Here is a 17,662-nt window from a genome sequence, read left to right as displayed (position 1 = left end):
ACTACATGTCCTCGCTGCATTCATCAATCATATCGAGAAGTCACCATTCTTTTGCTTTTCTCTTGAAATGATTGAGGAAATGCATGTCTTCCTCACTCAAATAGCCATCAAGTACTTTCCTTCCACACACTATTTCTAATATTACAACCCCAAGCTGTACACATCTACTTTTTCAGTAATCGTTGCACTTAACCACTCCAAAACTACATAGCCAAGAGTTCCCCTCATGGTCGTCACAGCTCAGCTCTGGTCCTTATCAATCAGCTTTGATAGTCCAAAGTTGAAAACCTTTGCATTAAGATTCTCATTGAGAAGGATATTTAGGGGCTTAATGTCGAGATGGATGATCTTCGACCAACAATCTTCCTGGTGATAGTTCAGTCCCTTTGCTATGTTGAGGATGATCTTTTTCCTCTGTTGCCATTCAAGCGCGAGCTGACTATTCTTGTGGTAGATAAATCTATCCAGAGATCCATTAGCCATAAACTCATAAACTAGATGCATGTGCATCTTCTCGGCACAAAATCAAACTAACCTCACTAAGTTGACATGGCAGATGCTTCCAATAGTCTCATTTCAGCTAGAAATGAGTCTCTGATCAGGGCTAAACCCGCAAACTGTATCACTGCAATTTTCATGCCATCAATCATGGTACCTTCAAAAACAGAACAACAACCACTTGCAGCAAGCTTCTCGCTGCAATTCTTGATCGATTCTTTTAATTTGTCAATTGAGAATCAAGTGGGCATCCTAACTACTTGATCTAGATAATCCACCTCCTCGTCATGAACTCTTCTTCTCTTCCAAATTATGACTCCAACCAAATGACCAAAGCAAATAAGGCACCAACGCTCAACGCTAGTATAATAGAAAATTGGTTTTTCTTTGCATTTTCACAAGATGATAGAGGTAGAGTTCTCATAATTACTCACCAATGAGAACAGTTTGGATGGTAAGTAACAAGAACCAGTAGATGAGTTCGACCCATTTAGAAAAATAGCGACTTTGCACGAATAGTTCTTTTCATAGACTTGTTTACCACTTTTTGGGTCACTCTCTTGGAGATATGAATCGAAGTGAAGTAGATAACATCCTGATACCGACATGTCGAACTGGATAATGAAATAACTTTAGAGCACCCAAGATCTGACTGCTTGCTATCAATTTGCCAAAAATAGACCGTGCCATTATCTGTGGCTGGAGAAGAGCATTATCATTTCAGCAAATGCCATACTTCCCGCTGATTGTAGGTTAAGCACTATCCCCATAATATCAAGTTAAAGATCGGGGGTACTTGATGCCATCTACCTGATTTTTCGCTCCACTCATAAACTCTGAAGTGGCCATCAGACTCAAGCCTCATGTACCGAGCTGAAATTGAAGGAGAAATCTCAATTGTAGTTATGTTCAATTCAGAATTCACGAATAGCACCAAGCTTCCGTGCTTGTACTCAGCATATCATAACAAGTCAATTGAATTGTAGTTGTACGTCAGTGACTTTCTCTACCTATTTTGGTTGGTATTCTGAAGAACAAAAGAAAATTTTCCACAGGCAAGTGCAAGGAATTATTTTTGTGGGAGCATATTCATCAGGCCTTGTGTATTGTTTTTTGGTATGTTCCAAACTTCAGATCATCTGATGTGAGACCCGGTATTTATTTTGCAAATATGTATACACACATATACATACACGTACTTATATATGTAAAATATATATATTACGTTTATGTGGCTGGAGTTAAAAAAAAAAAAGAGGGTGGAATGGGCTCCACGTGGTCGTAAGACCACCCTCCTTTTCACTGCCATTCTATTGTTTCTTTTTTCTTCTTCATTGTCTTGTTTCTGGCTGGGGGGAAACGAAGAAGAAAAAGAGAGAGAGCGAAAAAAAGAGAGAGCGATAGGCAGAGAGGGTGAGCGACAAAGCTCGAGGTTGAGCTCAAGGATGAGGGAGTGCGAGATGGAGCTCAACCACCTTCTTGTTTCCTTTGCTTCTCCGTCTCTATGTATCTCTATCCTGCCATCTCAGTTTTGTCTGCTTGCGACTGTATTGTGCAGGTATCGAAAGCCCGATAGCCTCTAGCTCACCCTCTTACCCTTTTCAGGTACTTTCGTTCACTTATGGACTGACATGATATGCAATCTCTATTGTTTTGAAGATGTTTTGCTTGGTTTTAACGATTGATTATCATGCTTGAGTGCTGAGTGGGTTGGTTTGATGGTTCTTGGTGCAATTTGGGGGCGATTTAGATAATCAATTTGGATGAATTGAGGTTGGATTTGAAGTAGCGCCGAATCATATGATGCTTGTTTGTTTAATTTAGGAGGTTTTAGCTCGATTTTGACAGTTTAATCTTAAGTTTAAGTTGCAGACTGGGTTCCATATCAATCCCTTGTTCTCTTGATCAATTTATGCTTGTTCAATTAAAAGTTATGCTTTATGTACGAGCTATATTATATGATAATGAAAGGGATGATTTGAGGGTTTTGACACCCTTTTGATTACTAAAGGAAGTGATTAAGGTGTAAGTTGAGTTGCCTATCAATCCTTTGTCGGACTTAAAATGATTCTACATGTTTATGATGATTTTATGTTGTATCTAAATATGTGGTTGAATTGACTAATAGAGGAAAGATGATATTTGTTTAGTCTCAGGTTGAGTTTTTGGGTGCTTGTTTAGTTTATTGATCCTCTGTTTGGCTAATCTCGATTTGGAGCATAAACTAAAATAAATTATAGATGCTCTTGGATGCATGATTACTTATATTTAGGTCTCCGTGAGATCGATTTAAATAACCTTGCATGTTGTCCAGTCATGAGTAAGGCCTATAGAGGCTCGTTTCAGTCACCTTCATGGCATATGGTAAGTTGTCTTCGTTCCTATATGCTTTGAGGTCATTCTCCCCAACTTTTCATGTCATTTTGAGTATTCCATAGTTGAATTAAGGGACATTTGAATTGGGATCAAAGTTGATTTGAGGATCTTGGAACTCACTTTTGTTAAGTTTATCTTGAACTCGTTCCATTGTTCCTATATTTGCCTTTGCCCTTATTCTTTTCTTTCTCTTTCTTTGTTTTGCATGTCTCTTGAGCAAGAGGAGAAAATGAGAAGAGAAAATAGTTGTATAACTTTGATGAAGGGGTTGAGTTTATATATTTAGTTGTAATCTTTCTTATATGATTTAGGTTAGTTGGTTGAAGTAAATGAGTTTTTCCATAGTTTAAGCACGGGGTGTCTAATTAATTTAGTGAAGCTAGAGTTCTCTTGTTGGAGCGAATTTAGTTGTGTCTTGAGCTGAAGAAATTCGATTAGATGATTGGATGGAGTTTTTGGGTTCTGACAAAGGATTCAAATTTACATGCTGAATTTATACTTGATAATTTTTATTGAGTGCGATTGATTAGGTGGTGATATGCTTATATTGCTTGTTTCTTTATGGCTATGCTGCTTGGTTGTGCTATATATTGTTTTCGTGGATTAATTATGATTGTGTATGTTAACGTGACTTGGTTTATTATATTCATGGGACTGCTGGACCCGACAGACTATAAAATGGGCCAGATCGGCTACTGGACCCGGCGAAATACAAATAGGGGCCTGATCGGTCACTGGACCCGACGGAATAAAAAAAGGGACTCGATCGGCTGCTAGACCTGACAAAGGTTAATAGGCGGCCCCGGCTTATGATATATGTTTATGAGGACATGGGAATCAATTATTTGAGATATGAGGGGTCACGGTACCGTCACGACTTTATTGGGAGGAAACGCAACCCTATGGCTATATTGATTGGTTGTGTTGTATATTGTTTGTCTGGTTTGATTGCTGTAAATGTGATGATTGTTGAGATTGTCTGAAATTATTCTGTGAAAACCGTATTGTTTGTTAAAGCTTGATTTAGTCATTGTATGAGTGTTAGGCGGTGTTGAGTTAATGGTTAATTGTAATATTATTATATGGTTATAAAGATAATTGATTGTTTACGAATGAATTTAGTAATTAGTTGTATGTGTTGTATAATATGCTATGCTGGTGAATTAAATGACGGACTTAGGTATGCTGGTATTATCTTTGTTCATTTTTAAAAATATTTTTAGTTAATAATAGTTCATTTCATGAATTTTGTGCTCACTGAGATGCAGCTTACATCCTGCATATAATTGTTTCCAGATCAGCTAGGAACTAGACTAGCAGGACATGAGAACTTTTCAGATACCAGGGATCAATGTAAGGATTTTTGCAGTTAGACTGGTGTTAGTTGATAAGTATTCTTGTCATATAGAGTGTATTGAATATGTTACGACCTGAAACTTTTAACTAGTTGATTTAATGATGTGGCTCTCTTGAAATGTATATATATATGTGAGGGCTTTCTAGATTGGTTATATATATATATATACATGCATATATATAGAAATTTATGGAAAGCAGATTTTGATATAAATAGTTTGTGTGATAAGGAATATCGAGAAAATTTAGGGGAAACTCTACTAAAATTTTGAGTCGTGACATCTAAATTATCAAAGTGGCAGCGAAAGTATGATGCTATGAAGGAATTAGTACAGAAGCTACTTGGGGACCTGAAGGTGCTATGAAGCTTAAAAATCTTTTCTAGTTTCTCAAATAAATTTCAAAGACCAAATTTTTATTAGTGAGGAAGATTGGAAGAGCCAACATTTTTTCAAACATGCATACCTATACATACATATGCTTATATATATATATATATATTATATACGTTGCCAGAGGGAAAAAAGAAAAAAAGAAAAAGAAAGAGTAGCAAGGGCCCCACGTGGCCCTCACTTCCCCCTGCAATCCTCTTCCACCGCCTTCCATTCATTTCATATGTTTCTTTTTTCTTCCCTTCCGCGGACCTATGTCATAAGAAACGGCGAGAAACACCCCACCCTTCATTTCGAATAAGAGAAGCACTGAGAATAGAACGGGGTGCTTCCTCAATAGAACCATTGCTGTAATATGATTTTTTTTAATCATTTATGATTTCAATTTGAACAGTGGGGAGATGGTACAAATGTTTTTTATAGTTAGGCGGAGGTGCTGTTACTAAATAGGACAGAAATCAATTAAAATCTGCATAAATATAGTCGATGCTACTTTTGGGTGAATATAGACGATGCCACTTGATTGCCATTAGATTTTGTAATTAAGTAATTTTTATCATCTATATTACACTTAGATGGAAGGAATGCATGAAATATCTCTCCCTATAATATTTTTTATGGTAGCTTTTGTTTTGATAAGTATTGTGAATTTATCATTAATCAGAACTAATTGTAAAGAGTACACGTCCAAATAATCTTTTATGGTAGTTTGTTTTTCACCTGAACAGATGTTATTCATTTTACTTTAAAATATTAAAAAGAACCAATATAAATTGATTCAAACGGTTCGGTTAAAAGTAAGGTCTCATTTTGAGTTCAGTGAATAGTGAAATCTATGGTTCGGAGTGCTTTGCCCATAGTCAATTGATCCAACTAGAACTGAATTAGTGTGAATCCATTAAACTCTGCGCTTGAAAAATAATTGAATAGATTGCCTTCAACTAAGTGCCAACTAGGAAGGCCTGTGCCTTTTGCGGGTGTTTTATTTTTCTGCAAAATGTTCTTTTTTTTAATAGGAAAAATGTTTTATTCTATATAAAAACTTTAAGTATTAATTCTGACTTATATGTATATATACTTAAAGTTGTATCCTCACCAATAAATGGATATAGAATCATCGATTCCTTAATAAAGTTAAAATGCAATATAGAAATTAAATAATAATTATAATTACAAATAAATAAATATATCCAATACTAAATGCGTTAATAAATTAATATACAATATATAAATTAAATTATCATTAATATTGTCAATAAAGAAATAAATATGCCCAAAAAATATATAAATCACTTATTATTATTACATAAGTAAATAAATATTCATAATTTTAAAGATTTCATAAATATATAATAATTGATAATTTTATGTAGATTGGGGACTATTTAAAATTTAAAAATCAATTTTAAAAATCAATGTTAGCTTTATAAAAGTTCAATCAAGAAATATGACATTGAGTCCATTTTTATAAAAAATTATTCAAACATACGAAGCTTAACATATAAAATGTGATTAGAATAAGAATAAGCTTAATACTAACTTTAACAAATTATAGATTTTATGATTATCATTCTTGAATTAATTAAAGCTTAGAATTTTTATTTTTTATACACTAATATAGATTATGTAACAATAGCAATCAGTGTCTTCATATTTAAATTCTTATAATAATATTTTCTTTATAAAATACATACAATACACGGGTTCAATAACTTAGTTTACACATAATTGTTGTACGAAATTAACAGAATTAAGTGATATTAAACTCACTTCGAATCTAAAATTTTCAATATCTGAATTTGGAAAATCGGACAACACATTCAATTAAGATTTGAGAATTTCATAAGAAAACATATTTTTAGAGAAGTATGGTTTGATTTTTCCTTTTATTTATTTATTTATTCATTTGTTTATTTCTAGTTTTTAGATCAGTGAGGTACGTAGACATAGTACAAAAATAAGGTTAGGATACACATATCCTTCATTTGCGTTTGAGAATAACTAGTAACTGCAGGCTTTCCTTGGAGATAGAGTCTAGCCGTGCGGCGAATTCTTTGGCTTTCTTCACAGATCGATCAAACAGTTCATCTATAACTGCAGTACCGAAATGCTTGCTGAAGATCCCTTCCAGACCAGCTCTCAGATGCATCACAACTGCCTGCCCACTAATCTTTCCTCTGGACTTTGAGCTGGAAGCTGTTAGTTCCATCCGCTCGATGCTGAAACATCCGTTGGCATTGACGAGTTCTGTCATTTCCTGGGGAGAGGCTGCATATATGGGCAAGTTGAACGAATCCACATCGGATTCGCGTATTGTTCCCTGCAAAACACTTGTGCTCAGTTTTGCACAATAGGACTTATTCTTTTGCTAGTATATGATCGCCGAATTGCTTTTTCTTTTTATTTCACGTACTAAGGGGCAATTCGAGCATTCTGCTCCACCATTTTTCGATTTATCACATGGACCACATAAATGAGAATTTCTTACCTCCTTGACCATATCCATTAGGCTAAAGCCGAGAAGATCGAAAATGAATGCCGAGGGCACTTTCGAATTGGGAACCCTGTCCTGAGTTCCCGGCATGATCAATGCCATTAGCCCTCCATTCACAATCTCTTTCGCCCGAGCATTGATGAAATCTCTCATGTCCTTCGCGAACTGGAACTTATAGGCATCCCCCACTTCCTTCGGGGCCCCGCTGTAGTGAATCCTCCCCTTGTTCCACGCTGGCGAACCCTTATCGAGCAGCTCCTTGGGCACCATTGAGAGCCATTGGAGTGCGCACGAAGAGTGAACAAAATGGAGGGATGACTTGGGGAATAATCGGCCGTGGAAGGACCCCGGAACTCCAGCGGCATAATAATTCCTCTCTGGAGGGAGGGAGGTGAAGAGGGTGTTGAAGTCGTTGGCAGTATGGTCATTGAAGAACACTTGGAAGTCAGGTACCTGAGACCCATACTTGCTCCGGACAGCCTCGATGATGTTTTGCACAACAATGAAGGTGTTCGGTCCTACCGAGCAACCCAAGTCCGTGATTCTGAATGAGGCCCGAGGGCCAGAGGAAAACCTTCTGATGTCGAGCACGGTGACAATTGCCTCATCGATTTTTTCCTTGACAACGCTTACGGCTGCTCTCTGTTTAAAGATGTTCAACAACCTCATCTTATACGGCAGAACAAGCGGGCAACTCAAAAAACTAATTAGTTGACCCACACGTGAGGGAGAATCAATCAACCGATATTCAAATAAAATTAACCTTTTAAGCGTATGGTTGTGATTATCTCAAAATTTCATAATAAACTCAAATGTTGGCCAAACTGGTACAAGCAAAAGACGGATCCCAAAGTTCGGGCAAAGAAAAAGAAGAAAGAGCTAACGAAAGGAATGATAATTAATTTGCCTGAAGGTGAGAGTTCTTATTGTAGCTGTAGCTTCCATTCCCTGCGTTCATCGGGTAGGATTCGAGCTCTGTGGCTATGGAGTTCCTCATTTCTTTTAATAATTTTTATCTTCTATGTTCCTGGAAAAGAAAACATGAAGAAACAGCGTTCCTTTATGGAGGGCTTGTCATACAAGTCTACAAAGGGACAATTAGAAAAATGGTTATCAAACAAATATAGAAAAGAAAGGTAAGTAGGTTTAACTTTCGCAAACATGAAAATACAAGTTTGAGTACCAGGGACGCAAACTCAAAGTCAAAAGAAAAGAAGAGGCTAATTTGGAAAATTCAAAGCCACGAACGTTGTCACCATGACACGTTGCCAGGATGGACAAACCGTTTGTATTTATATGATTGGAAGAAAGATTGAAAATTATTTTTCTCTTTTTTTTTCCCCTAATCCAATAAAAGATAAATCGATGAGTGGAAAAGACAACGTTGTCACTTCCAAAGTTTTGCGATGATGCCAGTCAAATGCAGCCGTTCCGAATGGGACATTTGGTAAATTCCACCTGATAGTAACAGTCATGCTATAGCTATAAGTAGAACCAAAATATCTCCGGTCAAGCTGCCGGCGAGCTGTATAACGGGCCATGGTTTGCTCGAATCCCCTAATCTATTACCCTTCTTTTATATAAAAAGGAAAATGCGAAGCTTGATTCGTTTGTTGTCGTTGGTAGGGCTCTTAATCGTGTCACGTTGCTCCGGAAAATTCTCAAACTATATATATGCGTTTTTTTTTCCCTGTAATGGAAGCAAATAACATAATATAAATATAAAAAATAAAGCAAAATAAAAAGCATAAAGTTTCATTGTGAGAATACAAACACAAGACCTCTTCAGACTAAATCTAGTAGTAACGTTTTGTGCCACCACAATAAGATTTCTTCGTCAACTCGATTCTCCTACAGTATTAAATGACGTTTCATTAACCAAATAAAATTATTAAAATAACTAGCTTTTGGACGCATGGATTTTAAAAAGAAATTTCATTATAAAAGTTTACATATAAAAACAATAATTGATTTGAATTTATAATTTATATTACTATGTAAAAGTTATACAGTAAATTCAAACTTATAATATATTAAATAAATATAAAAGTTCTTAAGTAAAGAGTGGTAATATATACATCATTGCAATTACCAGATTAATTTCTGACAAAAATTAATCTAAAATTTGAATAGGTTTAGATAAGGTTGTTAGTTTTATTTTATGAAATAATAAGAGACTCGGAGTCCATAAAACTTTTAAACTTCATTATTATAGTTGAGATTCCATATATCAAGTTTTATTAATTGTAACACTTTTAGATAAAATTACATAGTAACTTTGACGAGAGTTTTACCTAATTAATTTTTTTAAGATTAGGTATAATACTTTATTTTAAAATTAATTTTAAATTTATATAATTTTAAATAATTATTTATTTTTCTTAAAATGATGAATATATTTAAATAACTTGTTCTTTGATTGAAATATTTTCCCATACATTTTTAATATTTTCTTTATAATATATGTAGTATATTAACAATCAATTACTTAAAATTTTACCACTTTACTCCCATATTATTATGACATTTTCTTTTCTACCCCTATTTAATGCATGAGTTACAACTTTATATATATATATATATATATAGATTTATTAAAAAGATTAAGAGAATCAGTTGAATCATGTGGAGCTCATTTTGAATCCAATATTTTCTCATCCTATTAGAGAAAAGCCCAACGTCAAACAAAAGTGATTAGTACATGTACTAACAAATAAGTATTTCATAGGATGTTAGCATAATATTTGTTATAGGATTAAAATTGTAAAGTATATATGAAGTAATGGTAACATAAAAATAAAAATAAACTAGAAATAAGGATTTCATATAAACTTTAAATTTTAAAAATATATAATAAGTTTGTGCGAGTATCTACAAAAAAAATATTTCTAATATGTAAATAATTAAATAAATATGTGATGTACAGTAATTAAGAAATATTAGTTGTAAAATATTTATTGAACCATTCAAAAATAATTTATCAAAAAATTAATGGAATTGTTTTATCATGAAGGTTGTCCATGAAAATCCAATATCTTTTTAGCCTATTAGAAAATGGCCCAACTTAAAGAAATGACAAATAAGCATACGAACAAATAATTATTTCATATGATGTTAATATAATTTCTATTATAAGATAAAAATTATTAAGAATATGTAAAGTATGGAAATAAAAATAGAAAATTCCGCATATTTTGAATAAGGATGTCATAAAATTTTATCTATACAATAAGTATGAAGTATCTTTTACTATTTTTCGATCTTTATGTTTCGAAGATACCTTTTATTTTATATGAAATTCCAAAAATTCCCTTTCCTTATGTACGAGAAAAGGCACATACCAGTTGCCTTACAATCTTATACCTTTTCTCTTACAACCTTATATTTTGGGGCCTCCTGGATTTATGCACATGCAAGGATGGACCGAGAGAGGTTAAGGGTGGCAATCACCCCTCAAGAATTTTCACCCCTTGAGGAAATTTACATATAATTCTTCAAATTTTAATAAAATTTCTCATATTCGCCCCCCCAAACTCAGCAAAATTATCTTATAGCTGGTCCCCTCAAGAATCTTGCCACCCTAAGTCCAAATCATGGATCTGCCCTGTGCACATACACATATTCACTCCCATTAGCCACCCTTTGATTCTCTTTTGGCATTTCGTTTCCAATGCCAAATTATAATTCTAACATAAATATTTGTCTCTCTTTCACATCAAATAAAACTAAAAATCCTATCTACTTCTATCATAAAAAGATTGTGAAACTCATGTGTTTTTGCACTTGGCACTCGTGCCATCTCCGAGTAACCAATTGTCTCCTTTCATTTTTAATTTTTTAAATTTTCGCCCCCAAGTTTCTTTAACTGCTCCCACACCCTGCCAAGGCCTAGTTAGGCCCATGGTTCAAACGATAGTACATTATTCTTCCTCAGCCATATGTAATGAGCATCAGAAATACCAAACGCGTGGTCCTCTCTGTTGGAAATTATGGCTAATGGGTGAATGAGGAAATTGCTCACGAGCTAATGACTCTTGATTTTCTTGGCGGTTACAAGAAATGAATGGATTGCATTCATGAATAATCAAATGTCATTAACATATATATTGAATATATGTGAATTATTCCCCATAAATGGAGAATAGGAAGAGTCATATAACGGATGGAACCCATAGTCTATAAAAGGGGCACACGGCAAAAAGGAAAGAGAACAAGAGAAAAAGCCTCCTGCCTTCCATTGCTTCCTGTAGCCGATTGAAAAACAAGAAGAAAATTCGACCTCAAAAGTGTTCACGCTTCTCTTTGAGTTCGCTGAAGCGTTGCTGTTTGTGCTGCTGCTTCGCTTGTTGCCGTTTTATCCTGGGAAACGATTGTCCACGTAACCTCAAGCACCCAGGAGGGGACAATTCTATTTCAAGGGGTTTGTGTCTAACACAGGACTCGGCTCTCTCTCGTATCTTTCGGTTTCGCCTTTGTTTCGGTTTGAATTTCCAAGTTCCTATACTAATGAAATTAAGTTAATTTGATAGTATTCTATTTGTCCGAATAGCTATTTGAATTATCGTTCAATTTTGTGACTTATTAAGGCTAATTAAATTTACGTCTTACAATCTTGAAACAGAATTTGTTATTTGAACGATTCGAATGGCGTCGGGGAACGATGGAGATACGACCAACGGAAGCCAGACTACTGGCTCCGGCCCTGCTCCTATCTTGCCTAACCATTTGGTTAGCCAAAACGTGGCTGCTCCCTCGATGGTCCCTGTGAACCATGTCGAGAAGCCCGAGAAGTTCAATGGGTTGAACTTCAAGAGGTGGCAGCAAAAGATGCTATTCTACCTCACAACTCTGAACCTTGCAAGATTTTTGACTGAAAATGCTCCAACCCTATCTGTGGGGGAGTCAGATGTGCAGGCTCTCAGTGCGGTTGACGCTTGGAAACACTCCGACTATCTCTGCCGGAATTATATCATGAATAGTCTTCATGATTCCCTGTATAGTGTCTATCAGGGGTTTAAGACGGCAAAGGAACTATAGGAATCCTTGGACCGTAAATATAAATCAGAGGATGCCGGTGCGAAGAAATTTCTCGTCGGACGATTCCTCGATTTTAAAATGGTGGATTCAAGGACCGTAATGAGTCAAGTGCAGGAATTGCAAGTGCTCTTACATGAGATTCAGGCTGAGGGAATGGCTCTAAGTGAATCCTTCCAAGTGGCTGTTGTCATTGAGAAACTGCCTTCTGGTTGGAAGGATTTCAAGAATTATCTGAAGCATAAGCGAAAGGAGATGACAATGGAAGATCTTGTTGTCAAGCTTCGAATTGAAGAAGACAATAAAAACTCCGGAAAGGATCTCATCCTCCCTGCTGCTAAGGTAAATGTCATGGAGCAAGGGCAAAGCTCTAAGAACAAAAAAGGCAAGAAGAAGCTGGGTACGAATGGAGGAGTCTTCAAGCCCAAGTTTCAGGGGAAATGCTTCAACTGTGATAAGAAAGGTCACAGATCTGCTGACTGCAGGCTCCCAAAAAGGAAAAAGGACCATGAAGCAAACGTGGTTAATGAAATGGCTCGAGATGTGGCAGATATCAACCTATCTGTTGTGGTTTCAGAGGTGAACCTCATCGGGTCCAACCCAAAGGAATGGTGGCTTGATACCGGTGCCACCAGACATGTGTACTCAAACAGAGACCTATTCACAATGCTCGAACCAGTCACTGGGGAGAGGATCTATATGGGAAACTCTGCCCATTCTGCTGTTGAAGGTCAAGGAAAGGTAGTCTTAAAGATGACTTCAGGAAAGGAGTTGACTCTGAACAATGTATTGTACGTACCTGAGATTTGGAAGAATTTGGTCTCCGGGTCATTGCTGAACAAACATGGGTTCAGGATGGTTTTTGAGTCGGACAAAGTTATTTTGTCCAAGTCTGGAATGTACGTAGGAAAGGGATATGTGTGTGACGGGCTTTTTAAGCTCAATGTAATGACCATAATCAATAAGAATTCTGGTTCTTCTGCGTATTTGATTGAGTCTCCTGATTTGTGGCATGGAAGACTAGGTCATGTTAATTATAATACTTTGCGTAGATTAATTAACTTGAATCACATACCTACATTCCAAATTGATTCACAGCACAAATGTGAAATTTGTGTTGAGGCAAAATTGACAAAGTCACCCTTTCAAACGATTGAAAGGAACACCGAGCCACTTGATCTAATTCATAGTGATGTATGCGATTTAAAGTTCGCAACAACAAGAGGAGGTAATAATTATTTTATTACCTTTATCGATGATAGTACAAAATGCTGTTATGTATATTTGTTGAAAAGCAAAGATGAGGCCATAGAGAAATTTGTTCTCTATAAAAATGAAGTTGAGAATCAACTCAACAAGAAAATCAAGAGATTGAGGAGTGACAGAGGAGGCGAATATGTAACGCCTTTCGGGGAATTCTGTGCACAATACGGAATTATACACGAAGTGACTGCACCCTATTCACCTCAATCGAATGGTGTTGCTGAACGCAAAAATCGCACATTGAAAGACATGATGAATGCGATGATATGAAGTTCAGGATTACCTCAAAATATGTGGGGTGAAGCAATATTGTCAAGCAATTACCTATTAAATAAGGTGTCTCGAAAGAAAAGGGAAAAGACACCTTATGAATTATTCAGAGGTAGGAGATCATCCTACGATCACTTGCGAGTGTGGGGGTGTTTGGCAAAAGTAGTCGTTCCGGCACCAAAGAAAGTAAAGATCGGTCCTAAGACGGTGGACTGCATCTTTATTGGCTATGCACATAACAGTAGTGCTTATCGATTTCTTGTGCATGAATCTAAGATTCCCGATATACACAAGAACACGATAATGGAATCAAGGAATGCATCGTTCTTTGAAGATGTATTTCCATGTAAATTGAATGAGGCATCGAGTTCATCAAAACGAACCTCGTGCACTATGAATGATGGACTTCATGACGTAGATCATGAAAGGCAAGGTTCGGATGAAGAGATTGAACCTAGACGCAGCAAAAGAGCTAGAATTGAAAAATCATTCGGGAATGATTTTCTGACATATTTGTTAGAAAATGAACCACAAAGCTATGCTGAAGCAGTGAATTCCTCTGAGGGACCTCTTTGGAAGGAGGCAATCAAAAGTGAAATTAATTCGATTCTGCGAAATCACACTTGGGAATTAGTGGATCTCCCCACTAGTTGTAAACCCTTAGGATCCAAATGGATCTTTAAAAGGAAAATGAAAGCAGATGGATCCATTGATAAGTATAAGGCCAGGCTTGTAATTAAGGGATACAAGTAAAAGGAAGGCTTGGACTATTTTGATACTTATTCTCCTGTGACAAGAATAAATTCCATTAGGATGTTACTTGCAGTTGCGGCATTGCGTAATTTGGAAGTTCATCAAATGGATGTGAAAACAGCTTTCCTAAATGGAGATTTAGATGAAGAAATCTATATGGAACAACCTGAGGGGTTCGTGGCTCCAGGAAAAGAAAGGAAAGTCTGTAAATTGGTCAAATCATTTTATGGATTAAAACAAGCGCCAAAACAGTGGCACGAAAAATTCGATAATACAATGATTTCCAAAGGATTTAAGATCAATGAGTGTGATAAATGTGTATACATTAAAGAAACAGAAAATGGTTACGTCATTTTATGTCTCTACGTGGATGACATACTCATTGTTGGTAGTGATGACAGAATGATCAAATCTACGAAGAATATGTTGAATTCAAGATTTGATATGAAAGATATGGGACTCGCTGATGTGATTTTAGGAATTAAAATCATGAGAACATCAGATGGACTAATTTTGAGTCAGTCACACTACATAGATAAAATTCTGGAAAAATTTACCAAAAATGATTCTGGAATTTCAAAGACTCCAATAGACAATAATCTTCATCTATCAAAGAATAGAAAAGAGAGTATTTCTCAGTTAGAATACTCGCGGGTCATTGGAAGTCTGATGTATCTGATGAGTTGTACTAGGCCTGATATTGCATACTCGGTTAGTAGACTCAGTAGATATACGAGTAATTCGAGTGAAGACCATTGGAAGGTAATTGTCAGGGTACTCAAATACCTTAGATACACTCGAGATTACGGGCTGCACTATACTAGATATCCAGCTGTCCTAGAGGGATACAGTGATGCGAATTGGATATCTGATATAACGGATTCAAAATCCACTAGTGGATATGTGTTCACACTAGCAGGTGCAGCAGTTTCATGGAAGTCCTCGAAACAAACTATTATCGCTAGGTCCACAATGGAATCTGAGTTTATTGCTCTGGATAAATGTGGAGAAGAAGCTGAATGGCTACGCCATTTTCTAGAGGACATTCCTCAATGGGAAAAACCTGTGCCACCAATTTGTATCCACTGTGACAGTCAAACAGCAATTGGAAGGGCACAAAGTAATATGTATAATGGTAAGTCTAGACATATACGTCGTAGACACAACACCATTAGACAACTGATCTCAACTGGAATTATCTCTATTGACTACGTGCGGTCAAAGGATAATATAGCGGATCCGCTAACCAAAGGGTTAAGTAAAGAGCAGTTTGAGAAGTTGTCAAAGAGAATGGGTCTAAAGTCCATTAGAGGAAAGGTTTTATAGCGGACACCCAACCTAGCTGACTGGAGATCCCAAGATCTAGGTTCAATGGGACAACCAAGTTATAGAACCGAATCAAATCACTGTAGGGGAGAAAATCCCTGGATCATTCCTTGATGAAACAGTGATAAACGGATAAGGCTAGCAATCTAAATTGCTTTAATGATATGTGAAATCACCTATGTGAGAGAGAAGTGGGGCCGCTTTAGAGAAGAATTTTTATGGACTTAATTCTTCAGAAACTCTCACAGAACCAGAACGGTGTTTCATGGCAAAAATGGACACAACTATGAGAACCGAAGGAAGTCAGTTGAATCTTGTGTGAGGTGTGTAATATCTTTACACAAAACAGCGGAACAATTCAAGGACATCGTGTCTATTGGACTGCTAGTAAAGTACATGCATTTTCACAAGGGAAGGTTCAAGGGTGGTGACACCTACCTATCCTATACAGGTTCAACTGGTGAACACTATCTACGAGTTGAAACAAAACAATTTCCATTCATGTGGGGGATTGTTGGAAATTATGGCTAATGGGTGAATGAGGAAATTGCTCACGAGCTAATGACTCTTGATTTTCTTGGCGGTTACAAGAAATGAATGGATTGCATTCATGAATAATCAAATGTCATTAACATATATATTGAATATATGTGAATTATTCCCCATAAATGGAGAATAGGAAGAGTCATATAACGGATGGAACCCATAGTCTATAAAAGGGGCACACGGCAAAAAGGAAAGAGAACAAGAGAAAAAGCCTCCTGCCTTCCATTGCTTCCTGTAGCCGATTGAAAAACAAGAAGAAAATTCGACCTCAAAAGTGTTCACGCTTCTCTTCGAGTTCGCTGAAGCGTTGCTGTTTGTGCTGCTGCTTCGCTTGTTGCCGTTTTATCCGGGGAAACGATTGTCCACGTAACCTCAAGCACCCAGGAGGGGACAATTCAATTTCAAGGGGTTTGTATCTAACACAGGACTCGGCTCTCTCTCGTATCTTTCGGTTTCGCCTTTGTTTCGGTTTGAATTTCCAAGTTCCTATACTAATGAAATTAAGTTAATTTGATAGTATTCTATTTGTCCGAATAGCTATTTGAATTATCGTTCAATTTTGTGACTTATTAAGGCTAATTAAATTTACGTCTTACACTCTCTCGCCACTGTGATTGTCACGGCTCGATTCTCTTATTCTCTCTTCTCCTTCTCCTTCTCCTTCTATGTCATTTTCACATTCTCTCCCTTTCCGGAGCGAACGGCAGGTCTGCATACCCTTCAAGTTTCTTCTCCTTTTTTCTAAGTTAGTCTTAGATCAGACATTACTTCTATTTCTTCCTACCCCTGGCTTTTGCTTTATTCTTCCTTTGTCTTTTGATATTATCGAAAGATTAAATCATATGCACTTTTGGTCCTCAACTTTCGGTGTTTTTATCATTTTCCTCAACCGGCCCATTATTTTGTCGTCTTTCTGGTCTTCAACCTTTCACCATTTTTTTTTTCCAATGTTAGTCTGGTCGTCTATTTTTCTGTTCCAACACAATTATAATTTTTTAAATTTAAAAAAAAAAGTAGGGAAAAGAAAGGAAAGGGGAATGGAATAGGGAAAAGAGTGGTTGGTGGGGGGGAATCTGGCGGGGTATGGCTTGTGGCGATTCCGGATGGAACGCTTGGGATGGTGTGGACGCGAAGATTGACTTGATGCATTAACAGGACGGTTGTGCGGGGACCTGGCCTAACTTTAATACCATCTTATAAGATGTTGGTAGTACCACTAGGTTTATAAGAGATTGAGCTCATTTAGAATCCAAAAGGTTAATCTGATTAGGTGGTAGTACCTAATCATCGTATAAATCAAATGGTTTCTCTTTATTATTTCGATGTGGGATTGCAAGATCCTTAACACTTTTTG

At 36.4% G+C, this 17,662-nt stretch overlaps 1 protein-coding gene, 1 long non-coding RNA gene and 1 pseudogene across 2 annotated transcripts; 1 reads left to right on the top strand and 2 right to left on the bottom strand.

Moving 5' to 3' along the window:
* Positions 1-141: 141 nt before the first annotated feature.
* Positions 142-1,363, bottom strand: LOC116193845 (annotated as a pseudogene).
* Positions 1,364-1,823: 460 nt separating this feature from the next.
* LOC116197999 lies at positions 1,824-4,008 on the top strand. Its single transcript, XR_004155132.1, has 2 exons — positions 1,824-2,103; positions 3,545-4,008. It is a non-coding gene; the product is annotated as an uncharacterized LOC116197999 (long non-coding RNA).
* Positions 4,009-6,569: 2,561 nt separating this feature from the next.
* On the bottom strand, positions 6,570-8,223 carry LOC116197998 (loganic acid O-methyltransferase-like). The gene is made up of 3 exons (XM_031528293.1): positions 8,024-8,223; positions 7,111-7,758; positions 6,570-6,942 (listed from the first exon to the last, which is right to left on the bottom strand). Exons 1-3 carry the CDS (start codon positions 8,111-8,113, stop codon positions 6,604-6,606), a joined length of 1,077 nt encoding a protein of 358 aa, XP_031384153.1. The 5' UTR covers positions 8,114-8,223; the 3' UTR covers positions 6,570-6,603.
* Between the last annotated feature and the right edge of the window lie 9,439 nt (positions 8,224-17,662).

This window comes from Punica granatum, chromosome 2, assembly GCF_007655135.1.
Source record: "Punica granatum isolate Tunisia-2019 chromosome 2, ASM765513v2, whole genome shotgun sequence".
Taxonomy (NCBI): Eukaryota; Viridiplantae; Streptophyta; class Magnoliopsida; order Myrtales; family Lythraceae; genus Punica; species Punica granatum.
Note: the sequence above shows the minus strand (reverse complement) of the source record. Positions and strands in the feature narration are given on the sequence as shown.

Coding starts and splice junctions, on each gene's coding strand:
- LOC116197998 (XM_031528293.1), bottom strand. CDS start 8,113: ATGAGGAACTCCATAGCCACAGAGCTCGAATCCTACCCGATGAACGCA. Junction 7,759..8,023: donor ATAAGAACTCTCACCTTCAG/GCAAATTAATTA, acceptor ATCTTTAAACAG/AGAGCAGCCGTAAGCGTTGT. Junction 6,943..7,110: donor TAATGGATATGGTCAAGGAG/GTAAGAAATTCT, acceptor AGTGTTTTGCAG/GGAACAATACGCGAATCCGA.